Source organism: Alligator mississippiensis, chromosome 5 (assembly GCF_030867095.1).
Source record: "Alligator mississippiensis isolate rAllMis1 chromosome 5, rAllMis1, whole genome shotgun sequence".
Lineage (NCBI taxonomy): Eukaryota > Metazoa > Chordata > Crocodylia > Alligatoridae > Alligator > Alligator mississippiensis.
The window spans coordinates 9,171,672-9,194,575 of NC_081828.1; the positions used below are offsets into that span (position 1 = coordinate 9,171,672).

At 46.9% G+C, this 22,904-nt stretch overlaps 1 protein-coding gene across 1 annotated transcript; it reads left to right on the forward strand.

Moving 5' to 3' along the window:
• Nucleotides 1–89: 89 nt before the first annotated feature.
• On the forward strand, nucleotides 90–19,612 carry GPX7 (glutathione peroxidase 7). Its single transcript, XM_006265504.3, has 3 exons — nucleotides 90–345; nucleotides 14,409–14,670; nucleotides 16,706–19,612. Exons 1-3 carry the CDS (start codon nucleotides 139–141, stop codon nucleotides 16,867–16,869), a joined length of 633 nt encoding a protein of 210 aa, XP_006265566.1. The 5' UTR covers nucleotides 90–138; the 3' UTR covers nucleotides 16,870–19,612.
• Nucleotides 19,613–22,904: the final 3,292 nt, after the last annotated feature.

The window sequence follows — 22,904 nt, forward strand, 5'->3', positions numbered from 1 at the left end:
AGAGATCAACTCCTGCAAGGAAGAGATCTTCCTTTGCAGAGAAGAGATCAACTGCTGCAAATCCTTTTGCTACAGTCCTTTCTTTGCGGCAGCGCTGTGCTCTGATGAGAGGGGGCTGTGCAGCTCCTGCCTTGCAGCATGCTAGATCCGGAGGGCAGTGTGGAGCACAGGCTTGCCCCTGCCTTGCCCAGAGCTGCCCTCCTCTCCCTAGCCATGCTCCTGGCCGCGGTGGCCCTGCTGCTCTTGGCCCTCTCCGCCTCTCAGCAGAAAGAAGTGGATTTTTATACCTTTAAAGTGGTCAACATCAGGGGCAAGCTAGTTTCCTTGGAGAAATACAGAGGCTCGGTAAGTCCTGCAGGGAGATCACCTGCGGCTCTTACTGCACTAACCAGCCCCTCTTTGCATGCAGAAGGGGAGGGGGGATTGCATGCACCTCGTCTGCAGCCCCCCTGCTGCGAATAAAGCGTTTGCCAGCTAACCCGTGCGTGTGCAAGGCTGGTTCTTGTGCAGGCGGCGCCCTGCAGACGTGGCACGCGCGGCTGCCCGCCCCCCGCTGCAAAGTGTGCGGGGCAGGAGCCCTGCGGGCTCGGGGGGGGAGGGGGGCTCCTCCGCGAGCGCAGCTGGAGGGAGGGAGGGAGGGCGCGAGCCGGGCGGTGCGGGGCAGAGCCGAGCCGAGCCGAGCCGAGCCAGGGACGAGGAGGAGCAGACACTCGCTTTTACACTTCGGCTTTCCCAGTCCTGCAACGTGGCGCTCGCGCTCTCCCGGCCCTGCGCGCTTTGCACCAGGCCGAGGGCCAGGGGAGGTCCCCCGCTTGCCATGCTGGAAGTCCTTGCCCAGCTGAACTTGGCAGCCGAGGGGCACGTGGGAGCGGATTCTCCCTGCAGGGAGGGGGAGAAAGCAGGCTGTGAACCTGCTTGAGTTTAATTCGTGGCCTGCAGGTTCAGCTCCGGAGAGGCGGAGTCCCTCCGGCACACTCTTGCCTTCAGGGGGGATCACCACGGTGTATTCCCCCCCATTTAATACGTGTATGATGGATCATCACCACCATCTAGGCAACAGCCCAGGTGCATGGATCATTACCACCATCTAGGCACACTCTTGCCTTCACCAGAGGATCACAATGGTGTATTCCCCCCCATTTAATAGGTGTATGATGGATCATCACCACCATCTAGGCAACAGCCCAGGTGTGTGGATCATTACCACCATCTAGGTACACACTTGCCTTCACTGGGGGATCACAACAGTGTATTCCCCCCCATTTAATAGGTGTATGGTGGATCATCACCACCATCTAGGCAACAGCCCAGGTGCATGGATCATTACCACCATCTAGGCACACTCTTGCCTTCACCAGAGGATCACAATGGTGTATTCCCTCTCATTTAATAGGTGTAGGATGGATCATCACCACCATCTAGGCAACAGCCCAGGTGTGTGGATCATTACCACCATCTAGGTACACACTTGCCTTCACTGGGGGATCACAACAGTGTATTCCCCCCCATTTAATAGGTGTAGGATGGATCATCACCACCATCTAGGCAACAGCCCAGGTGTGTGGATCATTACCACCATCTGGGCATACTCTTGCCTTCACTGTGGGATCACAACGGTGTATTCCTCCCCATTTAATAGGTCTATGATGGATCATCACCACCATCTAGTCAACAGCCCAGGTGCATGGATCATTACCACCATCTGGGCACACTCTTGCCTTCACCAGAGGATCACAATGGTGTATTCCCTCTCATTTAATAGGTGTATGGTGGATCATCACCACCATCTAGTCTGATAGGTAACAGGCTGCACCTTTCACCTACTGATCGCTGTAGAAGGACAATTCAGGGTTGAGCCAGAGCAAGATATGTAGTCTTGATGTCAAGAGAAAGATCGTACCTTGTGGATGCAGGACACAGCAGGATGAGCTGCGCACATATCCTACTTGCTTCAGAACGGTCTTACATGCTCCACTCCTCAGCATTGTGACATACCTGGGTCATTTTTCCACCCTGGCCAGTAGAGGTGGCAAGCCAGCTGCTTGCAAGCTGATGGATCATAAGGGAAAAGAGTAAAACTAACTAACTAACTAACTAACTAAAAGAACCAGGCCCAGCCTCATTTGCTGATTTGGATGAATGTGGCCTAAGTATAAAGTTGATCGAAGCACCTACACACTTACCTTAAAATAGGGCTCCCTACTGTTGACAGCAAAGCACCCATTTACAGGAGGGAGAGGCAGGACTAATTGAGACAAAATGCGGTGAGTGGATCAGACAAGATTCAAATGCCAGGTGATCCAGTCTGCTCTATAAGAGGGCCGTTCAGCTTCCCTAGCTCAGGCCAGGAGTTGCCTACCATGTGGAAGGGAGGAAGAACTAGGAAGTTCCTCTTTGGGTGAGTGGTTTGAGAAACTCCCTGAGGGACTTCATCTCCCTGGGGGGTTGTCCCCAACTCTCAGGCTTTTTTTCCAGCTCGGTGTTTGCAGTTTTACTGCAGTTGTGTGGTGTCAGGGCCTCTTCACGGTGTAGCCGATCCCATGATCCCTTTAAGGAGGCTTCTTGCCGTACAGAGGTACCATGGAAAACCTAATAAAATTGTAGGATAGAAGGAATGAAAAAGATGTACCTGTTTCCACCTCATCATCAGGCGATCACTCAGGGCAGGACAGCCTACTTCTCCCATTTCAAGTGCTTTTGTTTAATGAAGACAGCCATTTAATTGAATTCCAATCTTCTTTCAAAAAAATTGAACTTGACACTAATCACAAGTGAAAAAACAATCAATTTAGTAATAAGACATAGCATCCCCCATTTTTAAAACAATAAAAGTTAAGTACAAGAATAAATTGTTAAACAATGTAATTGTAGAAAGATAAAGTTATCTGCAGTTAGCAGAAAGCACCACACTTGGAGCTAAGACTATATTAACTGACACATCAACATGGTTGTATCATCTAATGGGATGAAAAATGTCTTTAGCTAAATAATGAGAAAGTACGAAAGCAAAAGAGCAAAGTCAGTTATTTAAATAAAGGTTTCCTGTTAGCCGATTTAAATCAGCGAGTTAAAAATCAAATCCACTCTGCTGGATGCTCAAGTGTCCTATCCACACACATTCTCTTAAAGGTGAATAATTATTTAATCATTAGACTGTGTTGAATGTACCCCCGGAGAGGGAACTCAGCACCCACTTGCTCCAAAAAGAGTTCTTCCCACGCGAGTTGAAGGAGCGCTCACCTGCCTTGCAGGAGCATTAGGGATTACAGTCTCCGAAGGTTGCAGGCAGGCACCAAACCCTGGCACATCTCGGGCATGAGTAGGTTTGACGCTCCATGCAGACCAAGACAGCAGTGCACCCATTTACAGGAGGGAGAGGTAGGACTAATTGAGACAAAAGTGCTGTGAGTGGATCAGACAAGATTTAAGTGCCAGGTGTTCCAGTCTACTCCATATGAGGGCCGTTCACCTAGACTGAATCAAGGATAACAGCAACGTTGTATAGTCCATCTACATTAAATACGTTCAGTATGAGGTGCAGTGATGAGTGCTCAGAAAAAAAAAAAGATACCAAAATGCAGATAAGAATAGTTTAATCTTAAGTAACTGAAGAAAGCTCATGTTTTGTTTTAAAAGTGGTGTCAGTCTCTGTGCTCCCTCCTCTCAGAAGCAGCAGCAAGGACGTGTTTCGAAGGGTGATAGCATGTATGTGGAAGTCACCACTTTCAGGATCTCATCCCCACGTTTCCACTGCTCCAGTCTGTGCTGTACTTTAGCCTCAGTTTACACATCGAGGCCTAACTGCATTAACCTAGTTTTATGATAGGTAGATATGCCATGCTGAGCCCTAGTGAAGTAATGTTAATAAAGCATTTTAAAAAAGGCATTATACAAAAATGCCTCTATACTTATAGAAGGCACTTTACATAAATTAGAGCTGTCAGCAATTGGACAATTCAGTGTTACATGTATGCATTTGATGTAAGGTTAATGCAGATCTACAACATATAGCGTTCTGCATTATGATTTTGCAAACCAAGGTAAAATGGCATCCCTAAACAGGCGATCAGCTGGACTGAACCCCAGACTTACGGGTTTAAAAACAGAAAACTCCACTACTGCCTGAGTTACAAGTTCAACTTGCTAGTCTGAGTGGATTCATCCTCCTCCATTAGTGAATTCATAATCCTCTCAGTGACCTTTTCACCAGGGAGCCATATAATATATGCATGATGTACACCAGTGTTTAATATGTTTGCAATATTGAGTGGTGAGTTCACTATTAAAATGCTTGGATTTTCTATGAAAAAAGGAAAGAAAGCCTAGTATCAACGCAGAGGCCAATGCATGGCTCAGTAGGAGGAAAACAATGTTGAAAAAAAGTCAAGGGTGAACTATAGGCATTGTACGCTAGATGGCAAACTTGACTCTCATTCAACCTACCACAAGCAGATAGGAAAAGAGGAAATCTAACGGAAGACTGGGTTTAATTAAAACAGTTAAAAGCTTTAAAAAGTCTTAAGTGCACCATCTTATTGAGACAATGAATGTGAATGGCTTATTTGTAAACAGCTTTAAAACATCTCAAACACGTCCACTAGTCTCATCATATGTAATGCAGGATAGAAACACTTAAAAATTAGTTTTGTGCCTTTTGTTTTTTTATACTACATAAAGCAAGCCTGGAAGTACTAAAGCACGGTGCCATAGCAATGTCACTGCACAGCAACGTGTAGACATGCTGTGTATGCAACTAAAGAGGATTAAATCATCTTCACCCTTAAAGACTTGCTCTTTTTTCCTTAAAAGCAAGTAAAACTACACAGAAGCTTTAAAGCCAAGAGCCATAATGTGCATGGACTCTACCCCACCACACTCTACTAGGTGGAATTAGGAATACCCATCTTGGACCCTAGACCTTAAATTACTAGCTACTGATGTTACTGTAGTTCAGGGATGCTGCAAAAAGTTCTGGATGATCGTGATACCCGGTGTGCTGGCAACTGTGAATGTCCAAAAAGCCAAGACAGTTACCCTGTGTTATACATTTTGCAATTGATATTTTCCATTCAGATAACCCAAGTTCTGATGCAGTTCATGGACTTTCAGCCCATCATAATTTCCTCCATGGATTTTACAGATTATATTTTATCTGATATTACAGGAATGAAAAAATGCTATGTGTGTGCATTTTAGCACTTAGGAAAAGTGCTGCGTTGACAGCCCTGAACCCCTCTGCTCATTCCCACAACAAGCTGGGAGAGCAGGAAGAGCAGTAATGCATGCTTCTCTCAGATCCACCCACCCAATATCTGTCTTCCCTCCACATTGGGAATAAGGATGACATTTCTTTTGCACTCCACAGCATCTCTGCTGAAGCTGCCAGCAGTGATGGCATTATAGATATCCATTTGTTCAGAGTGGGACTGAGACTGCCAACTCATTTCTGATAGTCGCCGTGTAGGTTTCTCCCAGTATTGGCACCATTTGAACTGTCAACCTGGTGGCACCTAGATCTGTATTCCATTACAAGTACCCCAAGCCATCCAGTTCCAAGCATCTGGCCTATACAAATGCTCCAAGCTTCTTGTTAAACCTTTTTAACAAAAAAGAAAAGTAACCAACCAGCAGGACAAGCCAACATGGAAAAAAAAAATTCCTGTAGAAGCAGCAAAAGCACGTTTATTTTCTAGTTGACACTCCAGATATCAAGCCATGAGGAATTGCTCTATAGCAGTAGCCACTAACCGGTAGATCGTGATCAACTGGTTGACTGTGGAGCCTCTAACAGTTGATCTCAGTCTCAGTCCCCCATCTTGTTTTTTTTCCAAACTGAAGTTAGGCATAAAACATGGGGGCACAAAGTGGCTGATGCAGCCAGCAGCCAGACTCCATTTCCCAGCAGCCCCTGGCCTTATGGCTTGGGCTGGTCTCCATGGAGACCCCAGCCACAGCCTGAGTGGTGCTGGCATACCAGGGCAGGGGGCTGCTCTGGAGCCGCTGGGAACTTGGGATGTGGGCAGCTTGCTCCGGAGCCAGGGCAGAGCCACGATCTGTAGCCTGCACACTCTGGGCAGGGGCACTCAGGCAGGGGATCACGGTTCTGCCCCTGCTGCAGACCAGGCTGTCACCACTGCAAGGAGCCAGGGCAGAGCCACGATCCCCTGCTTGGAGCATGCAAGCTACAGGTTGCAGCTCTGCCCTGGCCCTAGAGCAAGCTGCCCCCATCCCAAGTTCCCAGGGGCTCCAGAGCAGCCCCCCTGCCCTGCCCTGCCATGTGAGCTGCCAGCGCAGCTGGGGCTGGTCTCCTTGGCAACCCCTGCCGAAGCTTTCCCGTGCAGGTGCAGCTGGGGTCTCCATGGAGACCAGCCCAAGCCATGCAGGCAGGGGCAGCTGGGAACCCAAACTTCAAGGCTAGGGACAGACATTCAAAAAGTCTGAGCCTGAATTGATTCACTCTTTACAGGTTAGTCTAACCCATCTAGGTTAAATCAGTTTGTAAATGTAAAGACATCCCAGACATGTGCCCAAGTAAGAAACAGGGGTCCAGATAGTCTTCCTAATTGGGGGATGGCACGCGCAGCTATGCAAGGCCTTAAATGCCTGTATACCAATGCTCGCAGTATGGGGAACAAACAGGAGGAACTCGCCCTCAGAGTAGGCAGTTCAAACCCAGACATAGTAGGGCTTACAGAAACGTGGTGGGATTCATCCCACGACTGGGCAGTGAGCATTAGGGGCTATAGGCTCTACAGGCAGGATAGAGAAGGAAGGAAGGGAGGGGGTGTGGCGCTCTATGTCAAAGAGCAATACACATCCTCTGCCAGCAAAATGGGGTCGGAGGAGGGGCAAGCTGAAGTGCTCTGGGTCAAGATACAAGGGGGTCATGGGGAGAGTGATTTAACGGTGGGGGTCTACTAGAGACCCCCCAACCAAGGGGAGGAGCTGGACCGGGAATTTTCGGGCCAGTTTGTAGAGGCACTTAAGGCAAGGGATATAGTTGTCATGGGTGATCTAAATTACCCGGACATCTGCTGGGAGGAGCAGTCAGCCAGATCGGACCGTCCCAGGAGGTTCCTGGCCGAGATACAGGACCTCCACTTAACCCAGGAGGTGCACAGTCCCACCAGAGGAAATGCCCTGTTGGACCTGGTCCTGGCCACAGGCGATGATCTGGTAAGGGGGCTCCAGGTCCTTGACCACCTGGGTGATAGCGATCATCGCTTGCTGGAATTCATCATCCAGCACAGGCTGACAAGGGCGTGCAGCAAGGCGGTAGCCCTAGACTTCAAGAGGTCCAACTTCAACGAGTTGAGATTGGTGGGAGAGGCGCTGGGGTTCTCGAGGGCAGGGGAAGTCAGTGCCCAAGATGAGTGGTCATTCCTTAAGGAGACGATACTCAGGGCCCAAGGGGTGACGATCCCATCAAGAAGCAAGGGGGGCAAGAGTGCCCAAAAGCCCCCCTGGCTCACCAAGGACGTCCAGGAATGCCTGGTTGCCAAAAAGGCGGCGTACACCCGGTGAAAGCGGGGGGGCTATCTCCAAAGAGGAGTATACCTCCACTGCTCAGGCCAGTAGGGGGGCTGTTAGGAAAGCTAAGGTGGGCATAGAGCTAGGACTAGCGTCCAAGATCAAAGATAATAAAAAGTCCTTTTTCAAATATATAGGGAGGATGAAGAAGGCGCCAGGAAATGTGGTGCCCCTGCAAGATACACTGGGCAATCTGGTGGTTGCGCCAGAGGAGAAGGCAGACCTCTTTAACAAATTCTTCACCTCCGTTTTCTTGTGCAGGGACCGGGACTCCCCCACCGTGTTTCAAGACGGACTCGAGGGGAACGCCTCAAGACCTAAGGTTGAGGAGGACTGGGTTAAAGTGCTTCTGGAGGGGCTGGACGTGTTCAAATCAGCAGGTCCAGATGCTTTCCACCCCAGGGTGTTGAGGGAGCTGGCAGGGGTTATTGCAGGACCCTTGGCATGGCTTTACAAGCGCTTGTGGTGCTTGGGCCAGGTGCCAGATGATTGAAAGATAGCCAATGTGGTCTCCATCTTTAAAAAAGGGAGGAAGGAGGACCTGGGCAACTATAGGCCCGTCAGTCTTACCTCAATCCTGGGGAAACTCTTTGAGAAGATCATCAAGGAGCACATCTGTGATGGGCCGGCATCGGGGATGATGCTCAGGGGCAACCAGCACAGTTTCACTAGGGGCAGGTCATGTCAGACCAACCTGATTGCCTTTTACGATCAGGTCACAAAAGCATTGGATGCAGGTGTCGCCGTGGATGTAGTCTTTCTGGACTTCAGCAAGGCCTTTGACACTGTTGACCACCCCATCCTCATTAAAAAACTAGGCGACTGTGGCATCGATGCCTACAGTCAGAGGGACTGCAAATTGGCTGAAGGGTTGTACTCAGAGGGTGGTGGTGGACGGGTCATATTTGACCTGGGGGGAAGTGGGCAGCGGAGTCTCCCAGGGCTTGGTCCTTGGGCCCGCGCTGTTCAATTTCTTTATCAGCGATTTGGACGACGGGGTGAAAAGCAACCTGTTCAAATTTGCTGATGATACCAAAATTTGGGGTGAGATGGGCACGCTAGTAGGGAGGTAAAGACTGCAGAAAGACCTGGATAGGTTGCAGGGGTGGGCTAACAAAAACAGGATGCGTTTCAATACTGACAAGTGCAGGGTGCTGCACTTGGGCAGTAGTAACCAGCAGCACACTTATAAGATGGGAAACTCCCTTCTTGAGAGCACGGAGGCAGAAAGGGATCTTGGAGTCATCATTGACTCCAAGATGAACATGGGCCAGCAATGCGAGGTCACGGTCGGCAGGGCTAACCGGACCCTATCGTGCATCCACAGGTGCATCTCAAGTAGGGCCAAGGAGGTGATCCTCCCCCTCTATGCGACACTGGTCAGGCCGCAGCTGGAGTACTGTGTCCAGTTCTGGGCACCACACTTCAAGAGAGATGTGGACAACATTGAGAGGGTCCAGAGGAGGGCCACCCGCCTGATCCGGGGACAGCAGGGCAGACCCTACAATGAGAGGCTACAGGACCTGAACCTGTTCAGCCTTCACAAGAGAAGGCTGAGGGGGGACCTGGTGACCATCTATAAACTCACTAGGGGGGACCAGAAGGGTTTGGGGGAGACCTTGTTTCCCCTAGCACCTCCTGGGATAACAAGGAATAACGGCCACAAGTTGTTGGAGAGTAGGTTTAGATTAGACATCCGTAAGAACTACTTCACAGTCAGGGCGGCTAGGATCTGGAACCAACTTCCAAGGGTAGTGGTGCTGGCTCCTACCCCGGGAGTTTTTAAGAAGCAGCTTGATGCCTACCTGGCTGGGGTCATTTGAGCCCAGTTTTCTTCCTGCCCCGGCAGGGGGTCGGACCTGAAGATCTACAAGGTCCCTTCCGACCCGACTTCTATGATTCTATGACGTGCAGGCACATGCCTGCAGTGGCTCAGGCTAGAAGCAGGAGGTGCTAGAGCAACCAGTGCTGGGCGGAGGCGGGGTGTGGCCAGGCCCTGGCAGGATGCTCTGATTAGGAAGGGGTTCCCCCCATCCTGACCAGCCCAGCAGGGAATTGATAGCACAGTGTGTATTAGGGCTGCGCGAAACAGCACTGTTCTGTTTTGACTTGCGTTTCAACTGATCACTGTTTCGACGTTTTTGCCCATATAATGGGGAAGCTTAAAACAGCCTATAACTTTGTCATTTCTAGCCTGCTTTGGATGAAACTTGCAGGAACGGTAGCCCCTTCTGAGGGCATGAAGCCTGCCACGTTTCAAGGAGATAGGTGCAGGGGTTTCAGGGAAACTACACCTCAAAGTCTTGAAAGCAAAAAACTCATGTCTTGTGTATGTGTTAAGCCACAGCAGGGTCAAAACTGCAGGGGTGGTGGCCCCTGCTGGAGCAGTGAAGCCTGCCAAGTTTCAAGGAGATAGGTGCAGGGGTCTGGGGGAAACTGCGCCTCAAGCTGAGGACAAGCAGAACTCGTGACATGGGTGACACTGTGTGTGTGAAGGCGCAGCCTGCTAGCCCCTGCTGAGGCCACGAAGCCTGCCAGCTGCCAAGGAGATAGGTGTGGGGGCTTCCGGGTTCTGGGGCCTGCACCTCTGGCTGCTGACAGGCAAAACTCCTGACATGGGTGGGCGACACCGTGTGTGTGTCACGGCCCATTGGCCTCCCCATACGTCCAGCCACAACTTGGTCCTCCACTGTTTAAACACAATGAAAAAATATGACCATCTGTTCCCAAAAAAAAAGAGCTCCCCACCCTGAGTTAACACCCAACCGTGGCAATGCTCCAACACAGATTCAGACATTTATCTGCTGCCCAGTGGTGCAGGGGTCTCCTTCCAGCTCTCCTGTGGTCTGCAGTCCTTCTTCCTGAAGCAGCCTGGCCTCTCTCCTCCCTGGAGTTCGGCTTCCAGCAGTCTGAAAGGCCACACTGCCCTGCCTGCTTCACGTCTTGGGCTTATATATCCCTCTCTGCGTCACCTGACACTACTTCCACCCCAGGCTTATCAATTACTTGGGCAGATGGCCATTTTATTCCGGGGTCCTCTGGCATTATTGGCTTGTCCAGCCAGCTGGTCCTTGGTTCCTTCTCTCCTTCAGTAATGGGATAGGGGTCCCATTCGAGTGGGTAATGATAATCCTGACCTATCTCACAGAGATTATATGGGACTGACACATTAATTTGTATGATCCTTCTGAGCTCCTTGATTGAAAGATACAATATACAGTCACCAGGGGGCTGGACCCGATGATCTCGTGAGGTCCCTTCCAGCCCTAACATCTATAAAATCTATACAAATAGCTGTTGTTACGGCTGTAGTAATCAGTAACATAACTAGGCTGGGGTGACTGGGGCAGCAGCCCTGGGAGCCAACTTGTTGGGGGAGGCAGAAAAATAACAGCTGCTCCTGCAGCTGCACAATCATGCCAGCGACACAGCAACAGCTGGAAGTCGCCCCTGCCCCCATGCATCCTGTGCCTTAGGTGCCCAGTTGCCTTGTTATGCCTCTGCTAGTAATGTAGGTTTTAGTAGATGCTTTGATTGACTTAGATCAATAGATCTGTCTGCAGTTTAAGAATGAAGTGTCAAAGTCTATGCTGCCACTATGACTGCAGGTGTAAGCAAGGCAGGGTTCTGGTTCCTATCCTACCTCTTTTCTACAACAGATTTGTGTTAAATAGCACTGACATTCTTAAGTTGTGAATTCAGTTAATTAATGTTTGCACAGTGCTTTGAAAAGTAGAGCCCTGTGCAAATAAAACGGAGCTCTGCGTGAATGCAGAATCTTATTGTTAATGATAAACTCATACAGTAATGGAGGAGCTGTCAAAATCAGTTTTAATCCTCTCTGAAGAAAACATTAGAGGCAACTCACACTGCAATGCAATCATAAGAATACCTTAAAATTGCCTGGCTATTTTGTGAGGATTAAACTTAAAAAAAAAAAAAGTATAATTACAACAACAGGAAAGCCTCGCTATTCGTGGGTTCAGCATTCGTCATTTCAAATGACTAGCTGAAGGCAATATCCTGAGGGATACCCAGCATGAGTTTGTTGTGGGTAGGTCTTGCCTAACCAATCTCATTTCCTTTTATGACCAGGTGACCTATCACCTGGACAAGAGGGAAGAGATCAACGTTGTATATCTTGACTTTAAAAAAGCCTTCGATCTGGTGCCCCATGATCACCTCTTAGCAAAACTGGCTAACTGCGACCTCGACCTCTCCATGATCTGCTGGCTGGGGAATTGGCTCCATGGCAGGACCCAGAGGGTGGTGGTCGACGGGAGCCAATCGTCTTGGTGCGCTGTGACCAGTGGGGTCCCTCAAGGCTATGTCCTAGGGCCTATACTATTTAACATCTTCATTGATGATGTGGACGTTGGTGTCAGAAGTGAACTGGCCAAGTTCGCTGATGACACCAAACTCTGGGGTAAAACATCTACACCTGAGGACAGGAGGGTGATCCAGGTGGATCTTGACAGGCTCAGGAAATGGGCGGACGAGAACCTGATGGTGTTCAACACCAAAAAACGCAAGGTTCTCCACCTTGGGAGGAAAAACCGGCAGCATGCTTATAGGCTGGGCAGTGGTACGCTGGTTAGCACTACAGATGACAGGGACTTGGGGGTCATGATTGATCACAAGATAGACATGAGCCTTCAGTGTGATGCTGTGGCTAGTAAAGCAATCAAAACACTGGCTTGCATCCATAGATGCTTCTCAAGCAAATCCCGGGACATCATTCTCCTGTTGTACTCGGCCTTGGTGAGGCCGTAGCTGGAGTACTGCATCCAGTTTTGGGCTCCACAATTCAAAAAGGATGTGGAGAAGCTTGAGACGGTGCAGAGGAGAGCCATGCACATGATCAGGTCAGGAAAACAGACCTTATGATGAGAGGCTGAGCGCCATGGGGCTCTCCAGCCTGGAAGAACTCAGGCTCAGGGGTGATCTGGTGACCACCTATAAATTTATCAGGGGTGCTCATCAGGATCTGGGGGAACATCTGTTCACCAAAGCGCCCCAAGGGATGACAAGATCGAACTGTCACAAACTCCGCCACAACCGATTCAGGCTGGACATAAGGAAGAACTTCTTTACTGTCCGAGCCCCCAAGGTTTGGAATAGACTGCTGCCGGAGGCGGTTCAAGCACCCACTTTGAATGCTTTCAAGACACATTTGGATGCTTATCTTGCTGGGATCCTATGATCCCTGCTGACTTCCTGCCCATGGGGCAGGGGCTGGACTCAATGATCCTCTGAGGTCCCTTCCAGCCCAATTGTCTATGACATTTAGGAAATCTATGAAATATTTGCGAATGCCGAACCTGCATCTTAAATACACTTAAAGGAGCTCCTTGGGAGCTCCATGCTTGCTGCTGCCGGGCTCTCGCTGCCGCTAGCGCAGCCATGTCCCCTCCCAGCCGCAGGGGACACTGCGTTCATGAATGCAGATGGCATGCATAAACGTAGTGCCTTATTCGCGGATTTTGCCATTCGCGGAGGATACGAGAATGTACCCCTGCGAATGGCGAGGGTCTCCTGTAGTGAGAATTTCTTACCTATACAATTTGGAGTTTAGGGCCATTTGGGGAAATCATTACTAATTGAATCACAGCAGCAACCAAACAGCCCAAGTCCAAGATCACGTACAGAAGATTAGGGAGGGAAAATATGGAGAACTTCTGCTCTTAGCAACACCAGCAACATCAGTGGGCTCATACTGGCTTGACCAAGGGTAGCCCTGGTCAGTGTAAGCATATGTGACCCTACTTCAGTAGAGCTGTACCTGCTTTCACCTATATTCAAGTGGCCCAGCTTTTAATGTGACCTTCCTCCCAGTGCAGCCAGTAGCAAAATCCTGCTGTTACAAATGGGAGCAAGATAAAATGTTGTCTATTTATTTATCTCCCGATAAAGGCAGGGATGCTGGTGCTTGGTCCACAGAATGAATATTTGTAGCACTGCAGTTGACTGTAGAATAAGATAGGTCTTAGCTCCTGGATGACAGACACTGAAGTCAGAGAAACTCCAGATGGAAATGAGACATGTATTTTTAATAAACACTGAAAATGATGAGCTGTTAGAAGAAGTTCCCAAGGTCTATAGTAATTCCTCCACCACTTGGAGTTTTTTAATTGAATCTGGATGCCTGTCTGACGATTCTGATCTAGCTCACCTACAAGTCAATGGGCTCATTCCAGGAACTAATGAAGTCTTAGGGTAAAGGTACATGTTAGACTGTAAGAAGGCACTAAAAAGCAGCATCTACACGTTAAACCTCATTTACTTGTGATTAAGTGCCCTCTAAGCATCCCAAAGTTATGCCATTTCAGGTGAGGGTTAACTCTGGGTTATGCTGCTCAGCTTGTTTTAGGGTAACTTCAGTTTGCTCCACATAGCTAAAATGAGCAATTTGCAGTCCTCCAGCATCCCAGGATGTACCATTCCCAATCCCTACCACCCAGAGCAGGAACAGAGGGGAGGAGTGCTGGTTTCTAGCCACCCCCTGCTCACCACCCCTTTAGTGGCAAGTCAGAGCTGTGCAGACAAGAAACGATATTAACCCTTAATATGCAACCACTCACAGTTAAACTTTAAGGTTTAACACTGCTTAACAGTCCACAGATTTGCTATGGTCTAAGTAAAATGTGTAACTTCACCCTTATAGCCCATGTTATATAGGTCAGACTGAATTATCCTAATGATCTCCTCTAGCCTTAAGATCTGTGAATCTACATTGTTATGTGGATTGTCTAGTTTAGTGCCAATGCTATGACAGAAAAGAAACCACTCCTCTGAGGATCATTTTAATCTAAACCTATTTGTTAGAAGGTGTTGTCAAATTAACAGGCACAGCATGTTTTTAACTTCTTTTGCTTCAGGTGTCCCTGGTTGTCAATGTTGCGAGTGAATGTGGCTATACAGACAGCCACTACAAAGCTCTTCAGCAGCTGCAGAGAGACCTCGGCCCGTATCATTTCAACGTGCTGGCATTCCCATGTAATCAGTTTGGGCAGCAGGAACCAGACACCGACAAAGAAATTGAGAACTTTGCCCGAAAGACTTATGGAGCCACCTTCCCTTTGTTCAGCAAAACTGCGGTCAGTGGTGCTGGTGCCAACGCTGCCTTCAAATATCTAATTGGTGAGTGTTATCTGCAGCAGCCTTATCTAAGACATGAGTCCCTGGTGCTGACTGGCTTTGAGCTGACACAAGGCATCCAGAAGTTTCAAGTTTAGGATACCCAACTGCATCGTTAGGGGTATTTACTAAATGCCTACATGAAATACTTGTAGGTGATGTGTACTCAAATTCTGATGCTGATATGCAGATCCTAGTGCCACTTTAAAGCCTAAGGGAATAACTCATCGTGATCCAACTCTACCAATAAGCTCCAGAGTTGATTCAAGTGCCTTAAATATGCATGTGTAGATGTGCCCACTACTATGGAAATTAGTGCCTGCTTTTCCTCTCTCCACTTTGCAGTCATTCCTCCAAAAGATCCTGGTCATGACAAGGCAGAGCCTGTAAAGATTTGGGACTGATGAGATGCATCAGCAGGGCTGCAGGTTGAGAGGAGGCAAATTATCCACAATACCTACCCCAAGGACAAAGCGGTACAAGCACCTGCTTGGAAAAATCCCTTCCACATTCCTCACCAGGAGTTTGGAGTAACTGTAGTGCAGAACCCATCCCATGATTTGCAGTGAGAATCTGTGGGGACAGAGCCAAGAGGCTGTGGGAGTTTGGGTTGTTTTCCAGCAGTCAGCTAGCAAAATGTTCCAATACAGCAGGCTGCTCTTTATCTAGGAACTGCTTTCTCATACCTTGAGCGAATGCCCCAAGCACCATTCAAGTACTGAACTGAAATTAAAGTCTTCAGCAACTAGGGAGAAAACAGTTTTGAGGAGGTGAAACAAATCTAATTCCCACCATTGTTGGCATGTTAGCACACTGAACTGCCTCCTTCTCCCAGCACCACCACTTTGTCTCCACTCGCCCCTGGACTCACAGTAATGTTGCTCTCCCCGCTATGTGACTGCTAAAGGCAATCCTCCGTTGCCAGAGCTCACATTCCTGCCAGGGAAGTTTCTTCCATGCTCATCCTCATGCTTCTTTATTTCTGGTTGGCTGCCACAGGCTTGCCACATGCAAACTGCAAATCCTATTGCTCCCCCCTTGGTCCACTGAAAAGAAAATCTGCTGTTGCAAGCAATATATTCACTGCAGTAAACTACCATGAAAGTCACTAGCACGAGTGTGCTTAGTGCTCAGTGGTACCTGGCATTCTGATTTCAGGTGTTTTTCCCATCATAAGACCCATTGTCACAGATGGAAAGCTGCTTGATTAGCTCTGGATTCCTATCTTATTGCCTACTGAGAGACATGAAGCTGTAGTCTGATTAAAAAATTAATTACTGTACATCTGCATTTCATATTCTACAATCCCGGAGGTGGGGAGGGTTGGGGAGATGATTAGACATCAGACCTGAGGAAGGATACTGCAGTACTTGAGTTTGTCTATGTCTGTCCCAGAGAGAGGTAGTTTGCCATGTTAGTCTGAAGTCAGGCAGAAGGCAGAGCAGAGTTTCAGCGCACGGACTAGCTGAGCCAGAGACGCCCAGCATAAGCTTTTGTAAGCAGCGGGCTTACTTCATTAGATCCTGCCTATGCCATCAGATACATCTATCCCAGCCATCCTGTTGGTCCAATAAAAGATATCACCCGCAAGAATTCTTGCCTCTATCAAACATTAGGACATTCAAAGAATAGCCACCAATGATGAGAATTACAAGGAAACGTCCCCTGAGTTGGGCTATGTCATTATTTCCTACTGCAGCATCTGGTACTGGCCACTATCAGGGCATCATGCAGGATACATGGACCATTGGTTAATTCTGCTACAGCTATTCCTATGCTCCTGGGCTCTATCTGTCTGCCAGCGCATTTTTTAGTGTTTTGTCCATGCCAAGTGACTGAGCTTCCATTAGTTTTCCTGGGACTATTCCCAGCCTAGCATCTCTGTGTCAGAAAATCCTTCCTGACATTCAAAGTAAATAATCCTTTAATTCTTTGTACCACCTTTCTCTGAGAAGCTAGTCATCCCATTGTGATAGTCATTTCAAGAACAGGCTCATATGGTTTTTATTTCTTTACTGTATTTTCTTTTCACGTACAGAGTCCACAGGAGAGGAACCAACCTGGAACTTCTGGAAGTACTTGGTGAATCCTAAGGGGAAAGTGGTGAAGGCCTGGGACTTTACTGTCTCTGTTGATGAGATAAAACCGTATATCAATGAGCTTGTAAGGAAAATCATCCTGAAGAAGAAAGATGAACTGTGACTTTCAAAAGTCCTAGCATGTCTATCACATCTTCATTGAGGATTAGGGCTGTTATTCAAACATTCATTCCAAAAGAGGGAAGGGAATCATGGCTAACAGAAGCTACTTACAACTTAATCCTGCAAACACAGGGACACAATAACTTAAGTTGGTGGTTAAAAAGGATTTAATTTATGCTTTTAAAGTATAAACTAAATTGAATTTGTGCCTTCCTAGGAAAGAAAATCAGGAAACATTTATTTGTGTCTTTACTCAAATTATTGATTGTTGATGACATTATAAGCAGTCATTTAGGATCCCTCTAGGTAGAAAGACTCAATGCAACTTGAATTTCCTTAGAGAGATTTTATCAGCAACTACAATTCACCTTCTGTGACTTTGACCATGAACTTCATTTTAAAAACTAACTCAGAGTAGAAGAGACCACTTAATGTACTGGCGACATGGTTATAAGGGATGGCCAAAATGGATTTCCTTGAACCCCAGGCACACTTACCTGGATGTGTTTCTCCCTAGTGAGATAGCACAGACCTCACCTTCTCTACCTGCTGCTTTGGTGGCAGGGAAGTCTTCTTGAAGGGAAAGAGGTACCAAGACTAAATTTCCTTCAAGGAGACTGCATGACCTGTGAGAGCTACCTTTAAAATTCTTTGGGTGTGTCTACACGTGCATTAATGCAATTTTGTTAACGCACAATAAATCTAGTACCTCTGGGCTTCTATACACATGCAGGGAGGCTGCTTCGATGTGCTGGAATTCCAGCGCATTGGAGCAGGATCGATTAATTGAGTCTGCTGGAACATGGAAATTACCGTGCTCCAGCAGACTCCAAAGTCACATGTCTCAGTGTCCCCACACTGAAAAATGGCGGCCGGGCACTTTAAAATAAAGCTTGTTCAACGAGCTTTAGTTCAAAGCACCCCACTGCCATTTTTCAGCGCAGAGACGCTGATACACACGACCCGTCTGGTGCTTATTAAAGCAACTCCTCTCCCCCCGCCTCCTGGAGCATGTCTATAAACACTCTCCATTGTGAGGTACTAGGAAAATACACATTAGCCCATCTTAATGCACATTAACTAAAGAGCACAGTTTTTCAGTGACACTTCAATGCACATTAAACTAGGCTAATGAGCATTAAAATGCATGTGTAGATGCGCCCTTTGTTTCTAAAAAGCTTGCCAGCGTCTAGGCCACAAACTTACTGTACCTGGAAGCAAGTCCTCCACCATGCTGGAGTGCTCCCATGAACTAGAAGCAGAGGAGCTGTGTACTCACATCACTGAGGACAGGCTAAACAGCATGGGAGCAGGCTAATCCCACAGCCCTGCCCGGATGCACCTATCCTGCGGGTGGTCCAGTAGGCAGGTGACACAGAGCAGCACACTGTTTTGGAGGGTGCTGCTACCAGGCCCAGTCACTTTGGGGTTCTGACACTTGAACATCTGCAAAGCCAGAGTCTTTTGTCTAGCTATTCAGAAATGGGCACTTTGTCCTCAGTTTACTATTCTTGCCTTTGAAAATTGCCACTTGCCTGAGCCAATGTTGAAATCCATGTTAAGTTGATAATTGTAAATGTTGTGCAACAACTGGTGTTGTTGGGTGGGACTGGGAGTACAGAGAAACAGTAGAAAATGCAACGTTTTCAAAACAGGAGCCATTTTTAAATGCTTTAAACATTTAACATTTTCAAAACAGGAGCCATTTTAAAATGCTTTAATCTTAACGAGTAGCAACTCAGTCTTGACTAGCTATTTGAAATCATGAAGATTTCTGTATTGGGTGGGGGGAAGAACCCACTGGGATGAGAAGGGGTAGTTGAAATCAGCTTCATACCTGGACTGTGATAACAACTTTAGATATGGGGATGTTTTCCCCTCACTAATATTGAACATTGTTCTTCTGCTAAGCTGAGACCTCTGATTCTCTTGGCTTAGTAGGTTGTACCTGTGGAGCGAAGCAAGATCTTTGCTTTGGGGGCTGAAAGACATTTACTATCTAATGGTTCTATTGAGTAGCACCTTACTGCTATCAAGCCTAGTGCTTACTACAGCAAACTGTCCTATTGATATATGAGTTTTACTTGTTTAGGTCCTCAGGTTGCACACTGCTCAGGTGCGTCTCCTTTGAAATGTCAGTTCTGCAGTGGTGCAAATCAGCAGTGTCATTGTTTTCACCAGGACTACACTCAAGTACAGCTGATGATTTGGCCTCATGTTTAGAGAGATTTGCATACACTTAGGCCAACCAATTATCAAACAATATTAGGGAGAAAACGGCGAACATGACAATATTTTCATCTTCCAAGATCTTTATGAGCTAATATTAAATCTTTACCAACCCCTTTTTAGGTACTGAAGATATGAAACACAGAATTGGTATATAATTAATCAAAGTTACCTAGTAGTCATTGTCGGGATTAAAGCCAGTGCTGGGTGGAGAGCACTAGACCACAGATCTACCTTTTTCAGACTTAATAATAATTATAGCCTCATCAGTTTTGACAGTGACCTTTAAAAAAACCTTATCAGCAAAATACTCTTTTAGGAGGCATCCATGGACACTGATAGGCACCGTGGTTACCAAGAGAATAGAATAGTTATTTATAAAGCAAGCAAAGGAGACAACTGACCCCTGTCTCTAAGCGTGTCCAGTTACAGTACTGTTGACAAGGGAAAGTTCTTTTGTGTTGTGTAATTTTTTTAAGTGGTAAAAATACGGTAATAAAATTGTTAGCATTTTTCATGTGTTGTATACACTTTCAAACGGCTTCTGCAACTATACTTACCTATAATTATGCAAAGGTGTGCCTGAAGAACAAAGAAGTAAGCCTTTATGCCTCCTGTCTCAATGCAGGATGCGGACCATCCTGATGATCTAGTCAGAGTTGGTTCTGCTTTGAGCAGGGGGTTGGACTAGATGTGACCTCCTGAGGTCCCTTCCAACCCTCATTTTCTATGATTCTATGACCAGACAAACTGACAGAGAGGAATGGGGAGATATTAGAGTAACTGATACTGCCCCCAGAGGCTTGAGTGCCTATCTCTAGAACAGGCCAAGAGAGGAGCTGCTTTGAGATTTGCAGAAAGGCAATGTGGACCCTGTTATCCTACATCAGGCAAACTGGAATAACCCAAGAAGCCAAGAACAAGTTGTGAGCGGGTACAAATTCTCGAACCACTGTTCTATTGAAACTCGGGTGTCCTTTGCCCTGCCCTCTCGCTCACCCACCATGTCTTGATGTTCAGGTTCTCCTGGGGAGGTTTGATGATTGCTAGGGGGGGAAGGTCAGTTTGGCTGGACTGGATGTTCTTTTGCAGGGCTCTACCTCCCCTACACCCTGCCCCTTTCCTCAGGTCTGTGGTAGATAACTCACATCAGTCCCACATTTGCATTCTCAATTCATCATTTCACTTCTCTTGTTTCTCATTCCCCACTACAAACAGCTAGGTGTTAAGTCATAGCATGTCCTTCATTTGAACATTCACAAACATAACATTAATTCACTTCCTACTTCTGGCCTCATTGTGTACATTCAGTTGGAATGTCCCCAAATTATTTAACTTCTTTTCCTTTAATTAATCTTATAAATTCATTCAAAATGATCATGGATTAATTTACTTCTTATTTCTTAATCAATCCTATAAAGTCATTCAACACGTCCATAAATTAATTTACTTCTTACTGATTAATCAATCTTATAAATTAATTCCAGAATCCATAAATTAATTTCCCTTTTTTTTTAATTCCATAAATTCATTTGAAAAGTCCCCAGATTAATTCACTTTTTGATTCTCAACACAAATATCCCTAAATACATCTGCTTTTCGTTTCTACATTAAGGCTCATTAATTCTGCCCTTCCTGCAGTTCCCAAATCCATCCCCTGATGGACGGTCACGCTTCTCAGTCCGGAAAGTGATTTTATCTGGTATTCACAATTACAATGCCTTCACTGGTTGCCTCGAGGTGCAGCACTTATCTCCACCCTTCCCTGGTGCTACTGGCCCAGCTCCTATTATCCCAGCAGCCTACTTCACTTAGCTCAGTTTCCTGGCTCCGGTTGGGTCCTTGCCAAGTCCTGGTCATACTCCTCTGGAGCTCCTTGGTTTGATTGTCTGAGTCCCACATGTCCACATGGGTTGTACAGTTCCATGGCTCTCCTGTGTTTTCCTCTCTCTGGCGGAAAGGCTGAACACCTGTCCATCTCCCGGCTCTTCCTTTTGTTGCCCTTGCAGGTCCATTCCTTTCCGGGGGCTTGGTCCCAGACCCTTTTTCTGACACACTGGCAGCCACATGGCTCTCCCAGGCTTGCTTGGGTAAGTTCCCACCTGGCGTGGCCAGGTTCTGTTGTCCATAACAGGGGCTTGCCACTGGCTCCTGCTATACAAGTCTTTTAAATGAAAGGGCAAAGTAGTAAGAAAAGTAGAAGAAAAAAAGAGACACAAAGGAGGTGGAAGGACAGATGGCAAGGCAGGATGGTAGAGAATACTTAAGCCAATTCCACCCCCAATGGCTGTAGCTTTTCAGATTTAAGCCCTACTTACACTAAAGAATATATCCTAAAAATGAAGTTGAAGTTGGACTGGAGCCAGAGGTAGGATCTACACCTACACAACTATGGGAAATCAGAGGTAGCGGAAGTGGCATATCAAGATTTCCCTTGCACTAATGGAAAGGAAAGTGGACCCTATGGTCTATTCAAGTATTCAGGTTTTCTTATATGAGTCATAGCACCTGAGGCAGCAGCTTCAATGAAGTGATTTCATAAGTGAAGCACAGTCAGGTGCAGCTTTCATTTGGCCAGGAAAGTAAGTGGCTCATTTCTTCCCTCTACATCAATACTTAGCCAATGCCCCACCATGGTAGTGGCAGGCATTATGCTGCTGGAAGTACTTTTCTTCTGGTGAGGTATGTAACTGAGGATCTGACAAGCCCCATCCCTACCCCACATCTCAGACAACAGGTGTCTTAGCTCCAGCATTCTAGTCAAAGCCAGAGTTTGGCAATTAATGCACTGCCTCATTATATTCCTCATCTTCTTTGTTTTCTACCTTAAATTGGTGACTAGAGTTCTTGTATAGTGTGAGAGTGAAGTTGCACGTTACATTTAGACCATACTAAGGGCATGTAAAACACAAGGATACACATGTTATAGCTCATTAACTCACTATAAGTGCCCTCTGAGTGTCTCAAATGTATACCAGTTCAGGCAAGGGTTAATTTTGGGCTGTTCTACCCAGCTCATGTTAAAGTAACTTCAGTCTCCTCCACATAGATAAAATGAGCAATTTGCAGTCCTCCAGCATCCCAGTGCCCCTGATTCCTTCCCCACCCAGAGCATGAATAGAGCCCAGGTGTCCTAGCTCCTAGTTTCACCTCTGCTAGCCAACCCTCTAGTGGCAGGTCAGAGTCCTCTAGGCAAGAATCAGTATTAACTCTTCATGTGCAAATGTTTACAGCACATTCTAACTTTAACACTAGTATTCCACAGATTTAGTATGGTTTAAATGTAATGTGTAACATCATTTGTAAACTGCTGTGACAGCTCATCCTAATCGTGCCAGCAGTTTAGTGTTAAGTGCTAGTATATATAAGCCTTGACCAAACAAAGGACCTAAGCATATGTTTAATTTTAAGTGCATGACTACTTTAATTGGAGTAAAGGGAAATACTCATTACTTAGAATTAAGCATGCAGAATATTTAAATCCCTTGCTGGATTGGGATCATAGGTTTTCTTAAAGTGTTTAGGTCCTTCAAGATGAAGAATTCTAGGTAATTGTTTTTTTAGATGAATTTGTGCTCTAACTGTCTAAGATGATCTTCATGACTGGACAGACAGCAAACTGCAGAGTAAATCACACAGTAAGGAATTGCCTGCCCAGGCTACCAGTATGCAGGGAGCACAAACTATTTCTTTGGCTTATAAATTCTGATACTGTTCAAGTCTGACAGTGATCTTCCCTGGGGCTTCTTGGAAGCTATCTAACAACACTGACTGTACAGCAAAAGTCTTATCTGTATTGCAACTTGT

What these genes read in the sequence shown, in the direction of transcription:
- GPX7 (XM_006265504.3), top strand. Translation starts at nt 139, where the DNA reads ATGCTAGATCCGGAGGGCAGTGTGGAGCACAGGCTTGCCCCTGCCTTG. An exon ending in TGGAGAAATACAGAGGCTCG is followed by an intron (nt 346 to 14,408) that starts GTAAGTCCTGCA and finishes CTTTTGCTTCAG; the next exon opens with GTGTCCCTGGTTGTCAATGT. An exon ending in TGCCTTCAAATATCTAATTG is followed by an intron (nt 14,671 to 16,705) that starts GTGAGTGTTATC and finishes TTTCACGTACAG; the next exon opens with AGTCCACAGGAGAGGAACCA.